Source organism: Argopecten irradians, chromosome 2, assembly GCF_041381155.1.
Source record: "Argopecten irradians isolate NY chromosome 2, Ai_NY, whole genome shotgun sequence".
In the NCBI taxonomy this organism is placed as follows: domain Eukaryota; kingdom Metazoa; phylum Mollusca; class Bivalvia; order Pectinida; family Pectinidae; genus Argopecten; species Argopecten irradians.
In genome coordinates this window covers 37,113,899-37,137,442 of record NC_091135.1, presented here as the reverse complement: position 1 = coordinate 37,137,442, position 23,544 = coordinate 37,113,899, and the positions used below count along the sequence as shown (strand labels likewise).

At 33.3% G+C, this 23,544-nt stretch overlaps 1 protein-coding gene across 1 annotated transcript; it reads right to left on the bottom strand.

Moving 5' to 3' along the window:
• Positions 1–1,349: 1,349 nt before the first annotated feature.
• LOC138315359 (alanine--glyoxylate aminotransferase 2, mitochondrial-like) lies at positions 1,350–23,304 on the bottom strand. Its single transcript, XM_069256320.1, has 14 exons — positions 23,130–23,304; positions 20,738–20,814; positions 20,103–20,287; positions 19,614–19,737; positions 18,766–18,860; positions 18,311–18,404; positions 12,233–12,298; positions 11,609–11,740; positions 10,958–11,050; positions 10,332–10,404; positions 8,845–8,993; positions 7,993–8,142; positions 7,200–7,298; positions 1,350–3,005 (listed from the first exon to the last, which is right to left on the bottom strand). Exons 1-14 carry the CDS (start codon positions 23,182–23,184, stop codon positions 2,907–2,909), a joined length of 1,491 nt encoding a protein of 496 aa, XP_069112421.1. The 5' UTR covers positions 23,185–23,304; the 3' UTR covers positions 1,350–2,906.
• Between the last annotated feature and the right edge of the window lie 240 nt (positions 23,305–23,544).

Genomic DNA, 23,544 nt, shown 5'->3' with positions numbered 1-23,544 from the left:
ACGTAGACAAGCATGGACCGTAAACATACGGGAACCATTTGTGGAACGTGTTTATAATGTGTAGTCGCTTATGCTCTACAAAAGTGATATATTTCAACATTGTTGCTTGCATAGAATTTGTCGCTTCATTTATCAAATCATTTACATGTTAAGCTTTGATAATGACGTGCGTGATAAAACTAGATTAATACATTAAATATACTGGCTATTTTTCGCACTAGTTTTTATGGCGCATTGGTACTTTTAGTGATACGGTCCGAATCTCAACTGATCGATTGATTGATCATCTGGCAGAAAACTCCAAACGTGAAGAAGCTCTCTTCGCACAGTTATCGTTTTTGTACATGAACGAATCAAAGAAACAAAGAAACTTTCCGCTTTGTAAATCGTCATACTATATCACAGCTTATATAAGGAAGGTGTTTTTTGTTTAATGTTAAAATAAACATTACTGAAGTTAATCTAACTTAACTAAATGTAATGAAATGTCGAGGTATGAAGAAATACTCATATATGTGGATATGAAAAATAGGGATATTCTACCCGAGGGTCATATTCAAGTTTCAAGTTTTATTTACTTTGAGTCTGCTGACTCATCAGTTGGATATACATACATACATTAATACATGGCATTCAAATGAATCACATAATACATATTGTACAAAGATACAGGTAGACAGTACTACATTCGGAAGAGTATCACTAATTGATTACTAAAGATCGTTTTGCGTTTGCAGCTTTAAGGTATTTATATAATGCGACAATGTATTAATATGAAAGCCCGAGGCTTACCAAGGTATTCACAAAATGTTGTGGTACCTCCGGGTGGACATTCCTATCCTTCATAACCACTTATACTACAAGTACATATTTATCTCTCATACGTGTTATTACAATTATTTAGTTTTTATCACAAAGGAATATCTCATTGCCCTGTATACCATACAGAGACTATAAAAATTTACTTCCTTATAGACTAATCTGGCATTTCACAAATCCAGAGTAAAATAACAAAGAAACAGTTTCACCAAAGTTGGTCCACATATGTAAGAGTTGTCTGAACAAGATTGTGTGAACGACAAACTGACAGACACACAGATGGAACCAAAACAGACAGGCAGATAGACAGACGAACAGTACAGACAGGCAGACAAACGGAACAGGACAGAAAGTACATAACAGACAGACAAACACGACAGAACAGAGAGACATACGGAACGGACAGACCGACAAATAAACAGAACAGACAGACAGATATAGGGATATTCCAGTATACTCCAAACTATGTGTTTTCTTGGAGATGGAGAGAGAAGGTATTGCACGGATAAATAAAAACAAGAATTTGTGCATACGAATTGAATCTGTTTATATCAAAGTGTTCTGTATACATGTAAACTGTGATTCGAGCATTTCTAAGAATAAAGTTTCATTTGTATATATATATATAAAAATAGTGATAAATGTTATAATCAAAATTAAAAAAGAAATTAGATTAGATAAGACAAAATATAGCGATTGCATCAGCATTGCTAGTGATCACATGATGTGCATAAACACAGGCCATTAATTCTCAATATGGGGGTTTCGATAACCCAAAATGACGTGGCTTAAGTACAATTTACCGTCGATTGGATGACAAAAGATGACGTCACACTCACTGGAAGGTAAATTGTACTTTACCCACGTCGGTTTTGGATCCCGAAACCCCCGTATTATTGATGTCAACAAATGGTTATTACCTTATGTCTGACGGTTATCACAATTACTGAGCACCATTAATTAATAATTACATATTCACATTGATACCTTACATCTTTGAACAACTTATGATTATCTAAATGGCAGGATTTCAGCTGATTATAAAAATCACTATCGAAGATGAAGAACACAGACTAAAGTCATCACTTGGCAGGTAACATTGACACAGGAAGATTTTGGCCTGACATTTAAATCATCAAAATATAAATTTTGAATGAACAAAACATCATTTTCAAGTCAAATGGGCATGCCATTTTCGATATGTATTCATGGTAGAAATTTCACATGAGTAGGGAAATTTCTACCATCAATTAACGGTGTGGTGTTTACGCTTTTCTGATAGAATTGACTTGAAAAGGATCACATCAAACTGACTTGAATTTACCTGAAGACATTTTACCTGTGTACATGTGTAGTATACAATACACAGATCAGTACTAGTTAATATACAAATGATTAATGAACCAGTATATGAAGAGACACACCAAAATTCACATTTGGTATTCCCTCTATAAAAGCATATATAATAATTGTATTACATGACTAGCATAGTTTTAATAGTGTTGAAATACAAATAGCATATAAAAAACATGAAACAGACGAGAGACATATCAAAACATTACGAAAAATACAAGCAATGCATATTTCAAAATTCATGAAGTGTCTTAGTCACAACATACTTTAAAATGGATAGTCGGGCAAAGGAAGGCTTAAGTCAATACATAGGGCTTTTCAATGGTCAACAATGCAAATGTTAGCATAACTTTACTAGTTTTCTTTGCCGACTATTCACTTTATGAATAATCTTAGTAAAAACTTTAAATATGGCAGTCAATTTTTTTTCGTTGTGTAGAACTTTGAATCAGGACATTTATCTTTTCCATCATTAACCTACAGAAACTTTAAATTTGGTAGTAAAATTATAATCTATCTATGCACATAGATAGATTTGGATACAGATGTATTTTTTACGGCCGAAAATCAATAGCTTTAATTGGAAACAATATGTTTTATAAGACAGAAGAGCTTGGATTTAGAAGTTCTTCATTTGTTTTGAAGAATTGTGCATTGTAACACATTTGTTTCCCTGCAGTGCCGAAATTGAAGTCTAATTTGGCAGCAACATTTTGTCTTACACTCCAATATGTTCACTTGGCTGAATGATTCTCAAGTGCGCGGCGGAACACAGCTACGGCAAACTTGGCATCTTCCATTGTAAGACACATTGGTGGCTTAATTCTCAGCACCTACGAAAAGTTTCTTTCTAATAATGATATAATTTTGGAAACATTTATTTGAAATTTGCCCATCTAATAAGAACATAAGCAAGCGTGCAGAGGGTGTATATATAACAAAATCATTTATTTTATACTACATTTTAAGAAGAATTCCACGGAAGTGGATGTGTCGTCTGCACAGCATCACAAAAAACAGTTATTTATAGTTGAATTTATTGTAAAATTAGGTTATTAAGTCCCGTAACTCTTGCAATTATTGATGGATTTTGACCAGTATCAAACCACTCCGAGATCTGATTAATATAAAGCAATATACAAAATTTGGTTGAAATCGGACAATAAATATTATTTCAAAAAATATTTCGAGCGGAAACCATAGATTTATCCGTTTTGACGATTTTAAAGTCCTGTAACCCTTGCAAATATTGGCGGATTTTGACAATTATCAAAACCTAAAATCTCATTGATATAAAACAATATACCAAATATGGTTGAAATCGGACAATAAATATTTAAATATCGAGCGGAAACCATGGATTCATCTGTTTTTACAATTTAAAAGTCTCGTAACGTTTGCAAAAATTGACGGATTTTGACCAGTAACGATCCCATTTCAGATCTCATTGATATAAAACAATATACCAAATTTGGTTGAAAGCGGACAATAAATGGATTTATCTGTTTTGACATTTTAAGTCCCATGACTCTTTCAAATATTGACAGATTTTGAACAGTATCAAACTCATCCCAGATCACATTGATATAAAGCAATATACCAAATTTGGTTGAAATCGGACGATAAATACTAAACTAATCGCACGGAAACCTTTTTTCCTTGCGTTGCAGGCGACACAAAAATACTTAAAAGAATCTAATCACTGCTGAGTACCAAAACCCTACTTAATTTCTACACTTTTGCTTTTAGTCAAAATTCAGATTACTAACCACAAGATATGCTCCACCGTTTTCCCACAAGGATAACTGAACATAGAATATATGCCTCCTTTCTCAATAAGGATTACTTAGTGTAGAATATACGCCTCCTTTCTCAATAAGGATTACTTACTGTAGAATATATGTCTCCTTTACCAATAAGGATTACTACTGTAGATTGCACTCCCCCTTTCCCAATAAGGATTACTTACTGTAGGATACACAACTCCCTTCCCAATAAGGATTACTTACTGTAGAATAACTCCTCCTTTCCCAATAAGGATTACTTACTGTAGAATACACTCCATCCCTTCCCAATAAGGATTATTTACTGTAGAATACACGCCTCCTTTCTCAATAAGGATTACTTACTGTAGAATACACTCCTCCTTTACCAATAAGGATTACTTACTGTAGAATACACTCCTCCTTTCCCAATAAGGATTACTTACTGTAGAATACACTCCTCCTTTACCAATAAGGATTACTTACTGTAGAATACACACTCCTCCCATAGAATAAGGAATAACTTACTGTAGAATACACTCCCCCTTTCCCAATAAGGATTACTTACTGTAGAATACACGCCTCCTTTCCCAATAAGGATTACTTACTGTAGAATACACACCCCTTTCCCAATAAGGATTACTTACTGTAGAATACACGCCTCCTTTACCAATAAGGATTACTTACTGTAGAATACACACCCCTTTCCCAATAAGGATTACTTACTGTAGATACACCCCTCCTTTCGCAATAAGGATTACTTACTGTAGAATACACTCCTCCTTTCCCAATAAGGATTACTTACTGTAGAATACACGCCTCCTTTACCAATAAGGATTACTTACTGTAGAATACACTCCTCCTTTCCCAATAAGGATTACTTACTGTAGAATACACTCCTCCTTTCCAATAAGGATTACTTACTGTAAATACACCCCCTTTAAATAACGATTACTTCTGTAGAATACACGCCTCCTTTACCAATAAGGATTACTTACTGTAGAATACATCCCCCTTTCCAATAAGGATTACTTACTGTAGAATACACCCTCCTTTCCCAATAAGGATTACTTACTGTAGGATACACGCCTCCTTTCCCAATAAGGATTATTTACTGTAGATACACGCCACCTTTACCAATAAAGATTACTTACTGTAGAATACACTCCTCCTTTCCCAATAAGGATTACTTACTGTAGAATACACTCCTCCTTTCCCAATAAGAATTACTTACTGTAGAATACACGCCTCCTTTACTAATAACGATTACTTCTGTAGAATACACGCCTCCTTACCAATAAGGATTAATTACTGTATAATACATCCCCCTTTCCCAATAAGATTACTTACTGTAGAATACACGCCTCCTTTACCAATAAGGATTACTTACTGTAGAATATACGCCTCCTTTCCCAATAAGGATTACTTACTGTAGAATACACACCTCCTTTCCCAATAAGAATTACTTACTGTAGAATACACGCCTCCTTTACCAATAAGGATTATTTACTGTAGGATACACGCCAACTTTACCAATAAGGATTACTTACTGTAGAATACACTCCTCCTTTCCCAATAAGGATTACTTACTGTAGAATACACGCCTCCTTTCCCAATAAGGATTACTTACTGTAGAATACACTCCTCCTTTCCCAATAAGGATTACTTACTGTAGAATACACTCCTCCTTTCCCAATAAGGATTACTTACTGTAGAATATACGCCTCCTTTCCCAATAAGGATTACTTACTGTAGAATACACACCTCCTTTCCCAATAAGAATTACTTACTGTAGAATACACTCCTCCTTTCCCAATAAGGATTATTTACTGTAGGATACACGCCACCTTTACCAATAAAGATTACTTACTGTAGAATACACTCCTCCTTTCCCAATAAGGATTACTTACTGTAGAATACACTCCTCCTTTCCCAATAAGAATTACTTACTGTAGAATACACGCCTCCTTTACTAATAACGATTACTTCTGTAGAATACACGCCTCCTTTACCAATAAGGATTACTTACTGTATAATACATCCCCCCTTTCCCAATAAGGATTACTTACTGTAGAATACACGCCTCCTTTACCAATAAGGATTACTTACTGTAGAATATACGCCTCCTTTCCCAATAAGGATTACTTACTGTAGAATACACACCTCCTTTCCCAATAAGAATTACTTACTGTAGAATACACTCCTCCTTTCCCAATAAGGATTACTTACTGTAGAATACACGCCTCCTTTACCAATAAGGATTACTTACTGTAGAATACACTCCTCCTTTCCCAATAAGGATTACTTACTGTAGAATACACTCCTCCTTTCCCAATAAGGATTATTTACTGTAGAATACACGCCTCCTTTACCAATAAGGATTACTTACTGTAGAATACACTCCTCCTTTCCCAATAAGGATTACTTACTGTAGAATACACTCCTCCTTTCCCAATAAGGATTATTTACTGTAGAATACACGCCTCCTTTACCAATAAGGATTACTTACTGTAGAATACACGCCTCCTTTCCCAATAAGGATTACTTACTGTAGGATACACGCCTCCTTTCCCAATAAGGATTACTTACTGTAGGATACACGCCTCCTTTACCAATAAGGATTACTTACTGTAGAATACACGCCTCCTTTACTAATTAGATTACTTCTGTAGAATGCAGCCTCCTTTACCAATAAGGATTACTTACTGTAGAATACACACCTCCTTTCCCAATAAGAATTACTTACTGTAGAATACACTCCTCCTTCCCAATAAGGATTACTTACTGTAGAATACACGCCTCCTTTACCAATAAGGATTACTTACTGTAGAATACACTCCTCCTTTCCCAATAAGGATTACTTACTGTAGAATATACTCCTCCTTTCCCAATAAGGATTATTTACTGTAGAATACACGCCTCCTTTACTAATAACGATTACTTACTGTAGGATACACGCCTCCTTTCTCAATAAGGATTACTTACTGTAGGATACACGCCTCCTTTCTCAATAAGGATTACTTACTGTAGGATACACGCCTCCTTTACCAATAAGGATTATTTACTGTAGGATACACGCCTCCTTTACTAATTACGATTACTTCTGTAGAATGCACGCCTCCTTTCCCAATAAGGATTACTTACTGTAGAATACACACCTCCTTTCCCAATAAGAATTACTTACTGTAGAATACACTCCTCCCTTCCCAATAAGGATTACTTACTGTAGAATACATGCCTCCTTTACCAATAAGGATTACTTACTGTAGAATATACGCCTCCTTTCCCAATAAGAACACCCATATCTTTCATGTCCTCCCATATACCATTGACATCTTCCACAGGTAGAGGTGTTTTTGTAGTCTGTACCAATAAATACAAAACATTTCAGTAACAATTTGTTGTCAAATTCAATTTTACATCAAATCAAAATTAATATTTTTTTTAAGAAAGCATACTTCATTGACAATGCCCGTGTATTAATGAGGTCACATGATTATCTAGTGCATGAATTACGATTGTTAAGTTGTCAAGTTGTAGGTTTGCCTACATGTATTGAAGTGAAGAGCCCAGCTCATACTGCTGGCAATCTCGGGCGTAGTAAAAAACACAGAGGGCAACCATGGGATAGGGGTTTTTCCTAGCAACCACAGGATAACTCTTATCAATTATTGGAGAAAAAGTAAATTTATCATTCCTTTCTGCCCCACTTTCCCCTCCAAAAACAAAAGTAACTAACTTTTGGGTTACAACTCTTTATCTGTGAAACACTTAATTGGTTATTGTTTTACAGAGAGTTCAGGTTCATAAAGTTCATTCATTCATTCATTCATTCATTTATTCCGTAGGCCTTTCGACCTATAGTTGAACACAACAAATAAAATTAGAGCATACAATCTGTCATACCCTAGTGATTGACAAATAAATACAATGTATCTCATCTCTTTAACCAGTGACAAATCAGTGAATGGTGGGAGAACTGTCTATCTTAACCCAAATGTGATCAGAACCTTTTCTCCTTCACCTAGTTTTTTCTATTAGAAGGAACATTACCAACCTTATCCTGAACCATCTCCACACCAATCATAAGTCCTTTTCCACGAACATCTCCAACAATCTCAAACTCATCACGTAACTTTCCCAGTTCTTGTAAGAAAAATGATCCAACAACATGGGCATTGTTCTGGATTCCTTCCTCCTCAATGACCTAAATAACAAAACATTATACATTATATTACTATATTGATATTATTATACAACATTTCCTATATAGCTGAAAAAAAGGCTCTTGATTTCAACACAAAAGTGACCATCATCAATATCTTATTATACAGCTACTGTATTCACCATAGTTAGTGCCACTCTCCCTATAGACGCCCCCCCCCCCCCCCTCCCTCCCCCCCCATCGAATGGAATAAGCAATGTTTTACGCTGTTTGATGCTAAATATAACATCGGAATTGTACCCAAAAAAACATGATATTCATGTTATACCATGAATATAAATCTATGCAATGTTTTAATGGTTTTTTTTTTTGGTTTTTTGGGTTTTTTTTTTAACAAAGCAAAAAAAAATTTTTTTAGGACTATGAATTTTCGTTTTTGAAAGAAAACTAGTCGAATGACAACTTTGAATCGACTTATTATTTTCCTGTAATAAGAAAAAAAATCAACCAATCAAAAATTCTACCAGTGAATTCTTACCAATATCAGTTTTCGTGCACACTTTTTTTTTTTTACCAAAACCAAATTTTATTCATATAAATGTTTACTGTGGAAAACTATTGAAGGTGCCATGATCTTTGTTTCATTTCTAAGCACCCTGGGAGTTAATAACATTGAATACAGTATTGTAAGTTATCAATTGAAACCTTCAAAGTATTTTTATATTTACTACATGTAAATCTTACATCGAGCACAGATGAACCGACAGCACAGGACAGAGGGTTGCCTCCATATGTATTGAAGTGAAGAGCCCGGCCCATACTGCTGGCAATCTCGGGCGTAGTTACCACTGCAGCTAATGGGAAACCATTACCCATACCCTTAGCCATAGTAACTGTAAAAAATACAAAAGACTCAGCAGATCACGTCATAGTGCATAGTAATGGAGAGATAATTCACCTCACTACAAAATGTATAGTATTAAGGCAGATTCACTAGATCATTTCATAGTGAATAATAAAGGGGAGATAATTCACCTCACTACAAAATGTATAGTATTAAGGCAGATTCACTAGATCATTTCATAGTGAATAATAAAGGAGAGATAATTCACCTCACTACAAAATGTATAGTATTAAGGCAGATTCACTAGATCATTTCATAGTGAATAATAAAGGGGAGATAATTCACCTCACTACAAAATGTATAGTATTAAGGCAGATTCACTAGATCATTTCATAGTGAATAATAAAGGGGAGATAATTCACCTCACTACAAAATGTATAGTATTAAGGCAGATTCACTAGATCATTTCATAGTGAATAATAAAGGGAGATAATTCACCTCACTACAAAATGTATAGTATTAAGGCAGATTCACTAGATCATTTCATAGTGAATAATAAAGGGGAGATAATTCACCTCACTACAAAATGTATAGTATTAAGGCAGATTCACTAGATCATTTCATAGTGAATAATAAAGGGGAGATAATTCACCTCACTACAAAATGTATAGTATTAAGGCAGATTCACTAGATCATTTCATAGTGAATAATAAAGGGGAGATAATTCACCTCACTACAAAATGTATAGTATTAAGGCAGATTCACTAGATCATTTCATAGTGAATAATAAAGGGGAGATAATTCACCTCACTACAAAATGTATAGTATTAAGGCAGATTCACTAGATCATTTCATAGTGAATAATAAAGGGGAGATAATTCACCTCACTACAAAATGTATAGTATTAAGGCAGATTCACTAGATCATTTCATAGTGAATAATAAAGGGGAGATAATTCACCTCACTACAAAATGTATAGTATTAAGGCAGATTCACTAGATCATTTCATAGTGAATAATAAAGGGGAGACAATTCACCTCACTACAAAATGTACAGTATTGGGGCAGACTGAGTCTGTCACAGAAAAGGGGAGATTATTCACATTAAAACAGTTTTAAGAGAAGAATTTACTTGACTGCTTCATAGCATATATCAAAAGAGATAAAATTCTCTTCAAATTAATGGGAAGAGGAGATAATTCAAAAGATCACTTAACGACAATGAACATACTAAATGTGGGAATCATTAAGACTAAAAATAAAAAAAAAGATAGGTTATGTATCACTGTATTTCTAGGTAGGTAATGTGTTGTTAGAGGGAGATAATTCAGCTCATCATTACATTTAAACAGCAGAAACTCATGATGATAAAAAGATTTTAACATTACCAATATCTGGTACAACATCATGTCCCTCAAATCCCCAGAAATGTGTACCAGTCCGGCCAAAGCCTGTTTGAACCTGACAATAAAAAGCAGTTAGGGTATAGATGATCACGATAAAGGCAGTCTAATAGTTTTCCAAGGCGAACATGCATACTTAATAAAATGTGAAATAGATAACTGTAATGTTTTATCTCATGAAGATGATATCAATTCCATTTTTTTCATATTAAGCTGTTATTGACAATTATAAAGGCCCACTTCCTCAAAAATTAAATGTTTCTTAAAACCAAGAAGAAAGTACATATCGCCGGCCTAAGATGAGGTAACAACATTTAACAAATGCAAAAATTTCTTGCTAATCTATATTAACAATGAAGATCGATTTCGCTGTTTTGACATATGGCGCAGTTATCATAAGTCAACCTACATGCAGGAATGAGGACGATGGTAGGAAATAAGATGACTCGCATTATGAAAATCAACATTTCATTTATTTCAATTAAATTGTTCAACAGGTGATGATAAGTGTAAGTGGTATGCAAATAACTTAAACAACTCTACAAAATTATCAATCTCATTTTACATTCCCATTAAAGAATTTATGTTGTAGCTGCTCACACCCATCTCACCTCATCAGATATACAGAGACCTCCATGTGCTCGTACTCTCTCAAACGCCTGCTTCAGGAAGTTCTTAGGGAACTGGACTGTTCCTCCAACTCCCTAGGAACAGATACAATAAACAAAAACAGTCACCTGTTTTATACATGTACAGTGTAAAGAACAGAACTATTTATTGTTTATATGCCAATTGCTAGGTTTTGTCTTATTAAGACAAATCCCAGTCAACTGTATGTGTATACAGTATATATATGCTTTTGATAAATGTCTGTATAATAAATACACATTTTTCAGAATACAGCTTCATCTTTTTAGAACATGAGATAACATTATTCACAAAAACAGCATGAGTATGTATGGGCTTGTATGGGAGTTTAACATTAGATTTTTAACCTTTACAGTAAGTACTGTAACAGACAATATTGATGCTATTAATGATTTTGGAAAACATTTATTCCTTCTTTGCATATTATTAAGTTACCTCCCTTACAGATAGGTATCCATTACGATGTCTTTATTTTGTGAGCAAAATCCATGTTGTTTTCTCTGAAAAGTATGATGTTGCGCTCACAAACACATGACATCACAATCAAAACCTATCAAGGGCAAATAACTCAACACCAGAGCTATAGAATATATAGAGTATAAAACTATTTCTACCTGAATAGATTCTGCAAAGAAAGCACCAACTTTGCCCTTTGGCATTGAGAACCTTAGGACATCCTCCAACTGATCAACGTATCGATCACCAGCCTCACATTGACCCTCGGCACAGTCACATGACCTCTGGACCTAGAAATGGAATTGAAAACTAAAACACGAGTCTGACTAATCCTTTAAATCATGGACTTTTTCGTTTTTGCAAAATACTTTGATAAATCTATGCAATTTATTGCATAAATACCATGATACAGAATTTTCATTTTTTTATCAATTTTTGTTTTGTTTTGCAGGGATATTATTTTTACTTAAATCAATTACAGCCAATCCATGTGAATGGGATAATGTGGTTAATGACAAGAACTTGACTAGAAATCAACAGTTGCAAGATACTGACCAATGGGTTGGTGATTTTTCTATAAGTATTCTGGCTTTTCTTATAAGCATGGCTGTTAATAGAACGAAAATTACAGGCAAACAAATGAAGCAATTATATTCAAAGTTTAGATCACTGTAAGTGCTACTTGATGTGTTACATTTGCTTTTGTTCTTTAGACACTCTTCCAAAACCATATAATAGCTAGATGTCGGTGTTTAATCTCATGACAAAGAGGATACTCTCACCTGACAAGGGGAGTCCCGACAATTTGCCCCTCCCCAGGGGCCACGGTAAGGATCAGGGTTCATCGTCTGTAAAACACAGATAAAATTATCAAAATTTCAGTATCAATCTCCGTCATGTACAACAATAATTCCTATTAATTATCTGATAATAATATCTGAACAGTTTATTAAAGCTTGTTTAATTCCTTACTATATTAGCTATAGAATTTAGAGCAGTCAGTGATCTAGGCACAGTTAATCAGTATGGTTTTGTAGAAGAACAGGGAAAATTACGCATGATTCCTGTCAGGAACCCTGACCACACCGACCATATTTAACACTATATATTAAATCTACACTGACCTGCTCATTTTACAGTTTCATAAATACAGCATCAATAGATAATCTGGGGAGATTGGATGCAAACAATATATATACCATCGATATTTGATGAATATCCATGGTATATATCATTACAAATATAATTAAACTAGATATATCTTTAAAAGACTACTATCTTTCTGAAATATAAGAAAATTTATATTGATGGCCCAAGATGAGGTTAAAAACCAAACAAATGCAGGTTCCCTGCTTAATCTATGTTAACAGTGAAAATTCATTTTGCTGTTTCACCGTCTGGCACAGTTATATTCAACTAACGTGTGGTAATTAGGACGACGGTGGGAAACATAATACGACCTGCGTTATGAAAATCAACTTTTAATTTATTTGAATTAAAATTGTTCAGAAGCTGATGATAAGCGTAGTATTAACTTTAAGATAATAATTTTTGAAACTCTACAAAATTATCAATCTCATTTTACATTGAATTCCCATTTCAAAAAACAAAAGTCATTTTGGAAAGGTAATGGGTCTTAAAGAGATAAATATCCACACTTTCATATATGAAAGTGGTACAGTACAGTACAGTACAGGACGTGTCAATAGGAGGCTGACATATGGCTAGATAACACTATATGCATCGATATTGTAGAAGAATATTTTTGTAATTTTTTATTTTTTCAAATTTTGTAACACATTTGACATGACAAACGAGGACACTTTCATTCTTCACATACACACACATACACCTTATACTATCAAATATACACACAGAGAGACGAAAGACAAAAAAAACAACAGAAAAGAAAAACAAAGAGAAGGGAAAGAAAGATAGAGAGATAGAGAAAAAAAAGATAGATAAAGGGGAGGGATAGACAGAGAGATGGTATTTAGAGTGGCACGTACAGTAAGTGAAGATCGAAATAATAAAAAGTTATATCGGCAAAAACAAAAAAAAATGATAATAATGGAAAAAAAATTAGATAATTAGAAACAAAGAACAAAAAAAAATCTAAATATATCCAAAAAAAAAAAAGTATACATCTATGATAATCATATTGCGAGTATTTCAAGGTGAGGTGTACTAATAAAAGATTAAAGTTTAGCTATTTTTTCCCATTTTTTCCAGTCTTTCTCAAATTTAATTTTTGCTCTTTCTCCTTGGCTGTAAGCTATATATTTCTGAGTATTATAATAATCTTTTAAAATATTGACAAGACCATTAGTGCTGAGTGACTTATGGAGACATCTCATTCTATAAATATACTGTTTTATAACTAGCAGAATTTCATTGTCAGCTTTGAAGGAAATGGAGTTGGAGGAATGTAGACCAAAAATAAAAGTTTGTTTATTGAAACCAAGAGGAATGAATAAAACATCAAGTAGAGCTGTGAAACAATCTAAAAGATTGTGTACTTCTTTACACTCCCATAAAATATGAGTTATTGTTTCATTTTCAGAATTACATAGATTGCAGTAAGGAGAAACAGAAAGATGTGCTTTAAAAAGAAAAGTGTTTGTTGTTAAGATGTGGTGATTTATTCTGAACTGTAGCCACTGTAACTTTGTATTCTTAGTAATATGGAATGGAATTTTGTAAATTTTAGACCAAGTTGCATCATCAAGATCAAAGTCTTTGTTCCACTTAACTTTACCAGAAGGCACAGCTTCGTTATGTATTAAAATATTATAAAAATCTTTAGTACCTTTTCTTTCCTTTAGAAAATATTCAACGCTAATTGGTACAAATGGATACTGAAGTTTTGATTGGGGAATTACAGCCGATGATAAGAACTTTTTTAAGAACAAAATTTATTGGACATGATAATGAAGAAAGTTGGTATTTACATTGTACCTGTGAAGAAACTCATTGAAAGTGTAAAAACTCTTTGTAGTACTGTCTCTTAATAGATCATTGATTGTAATAACATTTTTTTCAAAAAGATTTTTATCATAAATGAACTTCTTATCAACAGTTATATTTTTATTAAACCAAATAGGGGTTTTCAGAATAGATACCTCTGTAGTAGTGTTCTTATCATTCATCTTGATCAGTGTATTCCATGCTTTAAAAACATCAATCCAAAATTTATTGGACATTTTTTTCTGGCAAATTTGTAAATATTCATTTCCACCATTAACTAAAATATCTACATTTACCAAACTCTTAAAAACAATTTGCCATTTAGCTGTAGTTTGAAAAAATCTTCGAATCCAACCAAGTTTTAAAGAACACAAGTAAGCTTTCAAATTAATCATTTTCAGGCCACCATTTAAAAAATCTTTAATAATTACATCCCTTTTAACTTTATCAACCTTGCTGTTCCATAAAAATTCAAAGATAGTGGTATTCAATTTTGAGATAAATGATTCATCAGGATTTGGCAATGCCATAAACAAATGATTAAATTGTGAGATCAGTAAGGATTTGATTATCTGAATTCGTCCTATTGGAGTAAGTGATCTTCTTTTCCAAGTTTGTATCAAAGACTTCAGTTTTATCAATTTTTTGTCATAGTTCATTTTTGGCATCTCATGTAAGTTAACATGGAAGTCAATACCTAATAGAGTAAATCTCTGTTTGCCCCACTGTAAGTTCAACTCTGGGAGATAAGTGTCTTCAGAGAATTTCTTACTGCCAATCCAAATTACATTTGTTTTAGAGACATTCATTTTTAAACCAGATATTCGTTTATAAAAATTAAGTTCAGTAATGGATTCTTTTAGTGATTGTTCTGAACCATCAAGAGCGAGAGAAGAATCATCAGCATATTGTGACAGAAGAAGAGGACAATTATTAATTTCAATACCTTTGATATTACTATTCTGTCTTAATCTTAAAGCTAAAATTTCAGCACAAAGGATAAAAATGTAAGGTGCAATAGGGTCCCCCTGCCGACAGCCTCTTTGTACCTTAAAAAAAGTTGAAAGATTTCCACCCTGATTGATTGTTGCACTAACATTACTATGGAAAACTTTTACCCAATTTATAATATCTGAGCCAAAACCAAAAAATTTAAAGACCTTTTCAATGAAATTCCAAGACACTGAATCAAAAGCTTTCTCAAAATCAATTAACAAAAGCATTCCAGGAATATTTTTTTCTTCTGTGAATTGCATTAAATCATAAATCAGCCTTGTGTTTTCCCCAATAAAACGTCCCGCAAGAAAACCAGTTTGATCTTTATCTATAATCTTATCTAATACAGTTTTTATTCTACGAGTTATTGTACCTGAGGCAATTTTATAGACAACAGTGAGCAGAGTGATAGGTCTCCAGTTTTTGATGAAGTGTCTTGGTTTATCTCCCTTAGGTATACACGTTATAATTCCACGTCGTTGAGAAATAGAAAATTCACCATCATAAAACCCAGAATTGATTGATCTAACAACAAAGTTACCTAAAAATTTCCAAAAACATTTAAAAAATTCAACTGTAAAACCATCAATACCAGGACTTTTGTTATTTTTCATGTTTTTCAAAGTTACCCCTGCTTCGTGTAAAGTAATTAATCCTTCCAATTTTTCTGAGTCATTTTTATTAATTTTGCAAACATCATAATCTTTAAATACATCATTTAAATCAATATCTTCCAAATCAAAATCAGGGCTGTAGAGATTTTTATAAAAATTTTGAACCTCATGTAGAATTTCTTCTTGCTGTGTAATAACCTTTCCATCATCCAATTGAAGTTTTGGTATTATTTTAGAAGTGAAGTTCCTATTTTCTAAGTTAAAAAAATAATTTGTGGGTTTTTCACCTTCCTCAATCCATTTAGCTTTAGATCTTATTAGACTGCCCTTAACTTTTTGTTCTCTTATTTTCTCTAATTCTTTCTTTTTTGCTTCAAGCTGAACTAAATTAATATTATTTTCCTGCTCAAGTTTCATGATATCATTCTTAAGTTCATCTTCAATTAAATTTTTCTGTTTTTTCAAGTGAGATGAGTATGATATTGTTTTACCCCTAATGTGTGCAAGCAGAATCTCAAGAAAAGTAGGATCAGAAATAGAAAGTTGAATATTCTTATCTTCTATAATGTTGATGTTATCTAAGTTATAAACTGGAAGACAAAACATTGTCTTATACTCTGTAATACATTCTTTTACTAATTCTAGATAGTTCAAGTCTTGTAATAAACTATTATTGAATTTCCAAACACCTTTTCCTGCCTTAAAATCTGTTAGTTTTAGAGATATACTAGGGAAAGAGTGGTCTGACCTGTAGCCAGGCTCAATATTTGACTTAACTACACTGGAGAGAAGATTATCTGAAATGAGGAAAAAATCAAGACGAGCCTGTTTAAGCGGATTACTTTTTCTCCATGTGTACCTTTTCAAGTTTTCATGATGCTCCCTATAAATATCAATAAGTGCAAAATTCTCTATAATTTCCAATACCTTATCTCTGGCTTTATAATTATTAATTTTCTTATAGCTATTATCATAATCTTTTTCTGGATCTAAAACCAAATTGAAATCTCCACAGACAATAACATCGTTATTTCCAAATTCTTCTATAGTTTCAGTCAAAATATTATAAAAATCTGGATTGTCATCATTGGGACCATACAAGCTGATAAGTGTGACGTTATGAGATTCTAATTGAATTTCAATTGCTATAAATTAAATTACCATCAGGCTCACCCCCTTTTTTCACTTTGATAACTTTGAACTCAAAATTGTTTCTAAACAAAATGGCCACACCCCTGGAATTGGATTTAAAGGAATTAAAGAAACACTGAAAACCCCATTCATTTCTAATAACATTTTCATTTTCTTTTGTGAAATGTGTGTCCTGTAAACATATAATGTTAGTTTTCAAAACTCTAAAATAAGAGAAAAGATCTTTGCGTTTTAGTTTTTCACCTAAACCACGACAATTTGCCGATATAATAGAAATATTATTATCTGTCATAATAAAAATAGTATGGAGTGAAATAATTGAAGTGTGATAGTACATGTGCCGACTCGAAGAGATAGGAAAGGAGCGGAAAGGAAAGATGTGTAGATAGAAAGAGAGAACATTTAAAACAAATAAACATAAGGTCACGATACTCGTGAACACTGTCAACCAGCACACTTACCCTCAAAAACATACCAATGCAGTAATACTGTTATAATAGAATATAAACATGCACGAATCTGCAATAATCTCATACCGGAAGTAAAACACAGTAGTATAAGTGATAGATCCATATCCGACCTCAAGATCCGGAATTATATCAGTATATATATAAAATATGAAGCAACACATGTATACATTGTCTTAGTTTTCTAGTAAGTTAAAAGGTTGCCGAACTGTTGAAATTATAGAAAAGATTTAATCACTTGCAGCAGTAATACTATCATATTACATATAGAGTATGTTATAGTAGTTAAGCACGTAGAAAATCTACATGTACGAAAAATTTAATAAATAAATATATTGAACATAGAGCAGATCAAGTAGTAATGCAGTCATATACAAGTATGAAAATCGAAATAAATAAATAAAAAAATAAATGAATGAAAAAATAAATAAATAAATAAATAAATAAACTCTTACCTGTAGTATGGAAATATTTAAATCCCCAAAATCACTTTCAATCATGACACTGACACACAAAACGAAGAATTAACACACAGAAAAAAAACTCATAATAGTTAAAATTTCGGTATATAATCCAGAAAAAAAAAATCCTGGTGGCACCATAGTGACATATGGCTAGATAACACTATATGCATCGATATTGTAGAAGAATATGATAGGAATACCTGGTGCATGCCGAAGCCTGAGGGTACATTATAACGCCAGGTATTCAGAGCAGTGAGGCCCATCAGGTAAGGGCTGGCACCATGGTAACAGTTTCTGAAACGAAAGATGCAAAAATTAATGAAATTCTGCTAATTTGTTACATATGACCTAAAAGTCAAAAAGGTTCTGACTATCTGGTATACCACTCACTATTTGGTATGCTAAGTAAACTTGCCAAAACTGCTCATCTATCTATATACGATTATGCAATAATCACAATTCTTTTCTTTTTTTTCAACAAAAAAAATTATGTAACACACGTTTATTCTTGTATTCCAAGTTTACTATTAAATGTTGTTGTGACATGTGATATCACGCCACAATTAAAATGGAACAAAACTCACAATTCAGTCATTCTTTTTTTAACTTTCTTCTTTTACTACAGGTGGATCTTTAAAGAATTGAATCAAAATACCTGAGGGAAATGATATCATAATTGCCTGTATACATTCTGGCCATGAGAACAGCCATATCATTAGCTTCTGACCCACTGTTTGTGAAGTAACAGACCTGAAACAGATACAACACTGTATATACACTATAATACCAAACTTTGAGGGCTAAATAATCCACCACCAGGAAACACAATATCAATATGCAGGGTCCAGTGAAATGACCAGATTTCTACGTAAGTATTGTATGTTTAATTGGGGAAATGTTGATGTAACTTTCTCCACATACTCATGTATGACTGAGTATAATGTTTACAGAGTACAAGATCTACCTTGAGATTGCCCAGTAATGTTCAGGTAAGTTTCTCCCCATACTCATGTATGACTAAGTATAATGTTTACAGATGTAGAAGAACTGGGAAAATACACATTCCTGTCGAGTGCTCCGACCAGGAATCGAACCCGGGTCTCCAGCATGGAAATCTATGGCTCTACCGACTGAGCCAGAGGAGCATGCTCCGTCAGCTGAGTGACAGAGATCGTATTTAACACTATGTACAAACCACACCGACTCGCTCCTTTTACACTACTCCCCCTGTTTTTCTTGAGATTTCCTAAATCTCTAACCCAAGACTCTTTAACCACCTTCCATGGGTTATTTAGTTGGACGCCAATGTAGAAGACCAGTAAAAATACACGTTCCTGTCGAGTGCCCTGACCAGGAATCGAACCCGGTCTGCGGCGAGGAAATCTACGGCTCTACCGACTGAGCCAGAGAAGCATGCTCCATCAGCTGAGTGACAGAGACCGTATTTAACACCATGTACAATCCACACCGACCCGCTCCTTTCACACAGAGTACAAGATCTACCTTGAGATTGCCGGGTAATGTTGAAGTTAGTTTCTCAGCATACTCGTGTATGGTTGAGTGAAGGTAGATGTTAGTTGTGTGCCACAACTTTCCCAACTGATCTTCTGCTCTCTTCCTCACTGTCCTAAACAAAAGCAGAAGAAAATAAATTACCCTAAAGAATGTTTTGGAAACATTGCCTTCAAAACTTTCGTCAAATCATCTTTTTGAACATTTGACTAATTTAAAATTCTACAGACTTTGATTCAAACTATTCTATCAAAATGACAAAACATTTGATGTCAATCCTTTAGATCATAATTTTTAAATTTTTACCTTCGTCCTGTGAAAAATTGGTTAATGACCTATAGCTTCTACACAGCCATCTTTATGGCCTTTGATATTAACCTTTTTAATGACAAATTAGATTCTTATTTTGATAAAATGTTAACAACATCAAAGTTCAACAATATACATGATCCTGCGGTTTGTTTATATTATGATACGTACGGATGACAATGACCAACACTGACAGTGACAATTCCCCCGAACAAGTCTAGGTAACGGGTGCCGTCCACATCGTACAACCACTGCATGTGACCCTGGTGTACTAGTAGGGGTTTCTTATAGTAGGTAAACAGGGCTGGATTCAGGTTGTCACTCCTCACCTGCTTCACTTTGTCCATCTCCATGCCCTGTCAATACATACTGATCCATCAGAGTAACCTCCCTTTCCTTTCACTCGATCAGACGATATCATAGAAACTCTTGTTAGCAGAGGATGTATATGGGACCGAAAATGTGTAATGAAAATCAAATTATAATGAATGCATGCATCTCTAACTTATAGCTAAACATATGTAAAATACAGTATAACAGATTTATAATGAAAATGCCTACATAATTCATGGTTATAATATAGGAATATTCATTTCCCATCAATGGTCCTTGAATGAATACATTTGTAAAATTCGTAAAACAAATAGTAAAATAGTGAAGTGATTTTGTTGGTCCTTAAGGGTTCTTTATAACAGAGTTTTACTGTATATCTGATTACCTTCACTGAAATTAATTTGGTCAACTAATAAATATGTTTATGTTTGATTAGGAAAGACATGTCAGATTGTTTTCTCATTTGCACTGACCTTGTATGTTTCTGGCTGGAAGTCACACGCAGGCATTGATGGAATTGGGGAACTAGTCATACCCCTCTGGCATGTCCCTGAAGAAAGAAATACATTGGTATATCATATAGGTCAATATGAATTTTTGTACTTAAAATTTCCACATTTTCTATCTTCATGCAAAGACAGAATATATAGGTATTGATTGTGACGTCATGTGTTTTGCGATCATAATGTCATACTTTTTGGAGAAAACATTGTGAATTGCACCCACAAAATAATGGCGTAACAATAATGGATACCTACCCCCAAGAGAGCTAACTCTGTAATGCAAAGACAGAATTTTGTAACAAAACAATTAGATTGATAAAACAACATTTAACATGCTATGTCTATCCCGCACCTCAAATTTCCATATTTTCTCCATAAAAATAAAGCGAAATGCGGATGGAAAAAGTTTTCTACATTTCCTCTGCATTTTCAAGTGGAAAAACTGTGGAATTCTACATAAAATGTGGAGATCTAAAGTACGGGATATCAAAAAGAACTTTTTCGATGATTTCTGAGTCTTAAACTAAAAATTAAAAATAAGCAAATGGGCAAATAAGTTGCAAGTTTTCCTTTGTGTTTTTTATTACCAATTTATTGTCAAAAGCATCAGATATTTAATGATCATGCTTATGTCTGTGAAAAATAGATCTGAGAAATATTATATTATGTGTTTATGCTTTCCATCTGTGTGACACAACAGCTTAATAGAAACCAGACTGCTATACATATAGGAATATCAAAACTTCAAGCGATGCAAACATTTTATGAATCAATATTAAGTCTCTAATTCTGTAACATGTGTTAGGAGTGGAACTGACCAGTTATTTTATCTGAGTCATATTAAAATTCAATCCCAGTGTAGAATTTCAATACATATGTGTATATATATCCAGTATCATGCATTAATGTAATAATTATGTGAACCAGATGTACAATGTATATCATGTCACAAACAGGTATCATTATTCTAACTTATATGTAATTATTACTACACAATTGTATATTACCATTGGTGTTAGCTCTTTTGTCTATGGAATGCTGCTTTTCATTTGATATTATACAAATATTTCTGTTATGATTCGTTTCCATGGAAGTAACAAAATAGAAGCCTGTGATCATGATCATGATTGGTCAAAATCTAATTAGTGCTAGAAAAAAGAAAGATGAAAATTGGTACATAGGGGTTATAAGGAATAAATAATAAGTCCAGCTTCCAGATGTTTTTTTTAAAGATTTTAATTTTAACTTTTAGCACTTTGTATTAAAATATAATTTAATCATAATTAAGCATGGTGTACAGTATGTGGCTAAAGCACTTAAAACTATTTGTGATTAAAGTGTATAACAAAACTGTATATTGTACATGTATCAAATGGAGGAATTAAACTTTTAAGTACATCTTAAGATCTCAAATATAATATGCTTTAAAATCCATTACAATCACTTGCAGACACTTTGGGTTTTTTTTTCTTTTAAAATTCTGACTTAAGATGTGAAGACATTTAAAATTTTAGTTAAAATAAAAGAGTCGTAAAGTTGAGTAATCATTCAGCTCAATAATGTTATACAGGCTTGTCATGGTTGTGAATATTTATCAATGTAACAAGGTAAATGTTGTGGTGGGCATGACTTGCTCTGGATAATCAGAAAGGCTTTATAAAATATGTAGATAACATACACTCTTTTTCAGCCATTTCTATACAGGTTTTCCAGTTGTGTATGCACAGACACGTGTGCACAGTAAACACACTTATCACACATGTGTGTCTTGGATATAGGGCATTTTGTTATAGCCTGTATACAACATTTGCCTATAGCTACATGTGGTACACTGACATATGTCAGTGCCCTATTATTTTTGTATATGATCTTAGCTTTTAATTAAATTAGGGTGGTCCGTTTATGACTTTTTTAAGAATCTATCTCGTGTTTTTTATTTTGGATATCAATACTCTTAAAATTTTATCAATTGTTTAATTTGTGTCTAAACAGTTTAAAACTACTTTATATGCAACCGTCAGCTTTAATTAGATCAAGCATGCTCCACCAGCTACCATAAAGCTTTTAATCCTCTAGAATATGGAATCTTGTATCAAAGCTTAGATTGAACTTTACTTGAATTTTAAGAATCATTAATCTTTTAATCTGTATTCAAAGTATGTTGTGGATTCAGAGATCAGTGTATTAACATATATAAATGTTGACCCAATATGCTGTCAGAAACTAGGTCATGTTTACGTGAATTGATTAAGGAAGCTTTGCATTACTACTGAACAGGAAGAATGCGCGTGGTAATTGATGCTCATAATCTAAAAATAGAATCAATCGAAAAATGTTATCTAAAATAAGAATCCATACTTACATATTCGAGAACCTAGGCAAGTCCTAAAGAATCGAGTCCTGCTTGCGAGAGCCATGTTTTAAAATGTGTGTACATATGATACGGACTGTAGCAGATAGCGTACACGAGAGTGGCCTTTGACCTAGACCTTTTGACCCATATGCTTGCATTGGCGCGCTAGCGCTAGCTGGATGCTGCAAAATTACAAGTTGCAGAGCCTGGAACTACATGTACGTGAACTATTCCCGCGCAAATTTCCAAGGATTTCACCACGTTAATACTTTGTTTATCAATATGCATTTTCTACTTGTTTTAAGAGTTATTTGCAAGTATACAGCTGTCTATTGATTCCGAAAGCCATCTGTCTCTGCGGTTGCATCTAAAAGGCGACTACATTTGGAATATTTCTTTTCACTTCAACCAGAAACATACATAT

Excerpts from the sequence above, each read along its gene's own strand:
- LOC138315359 (XM_069256320.1), bottom strand. The coding sequence starts at position 23,184 with ATGGCTCTCGCAAGCAGGACTCGATTCTTTAGGACTTGCCTAGGTTCT. Across the intron at positions 12,299-18,310 it reads CAGGCTTCGGCATGCACCAG|ACGATGAACCCTGATCCTTA; the intron begins GTATTCCTATCA and ends TGTGTTTTACAG. Across the intron at positions 8,143-8,844 it reads TCGGTTCATCTGTGCTCGAT|GTCATTGAGGAGGAAGGAAT; the intron begins GTAAGATTTACA and ends TTTGTTATTTAG.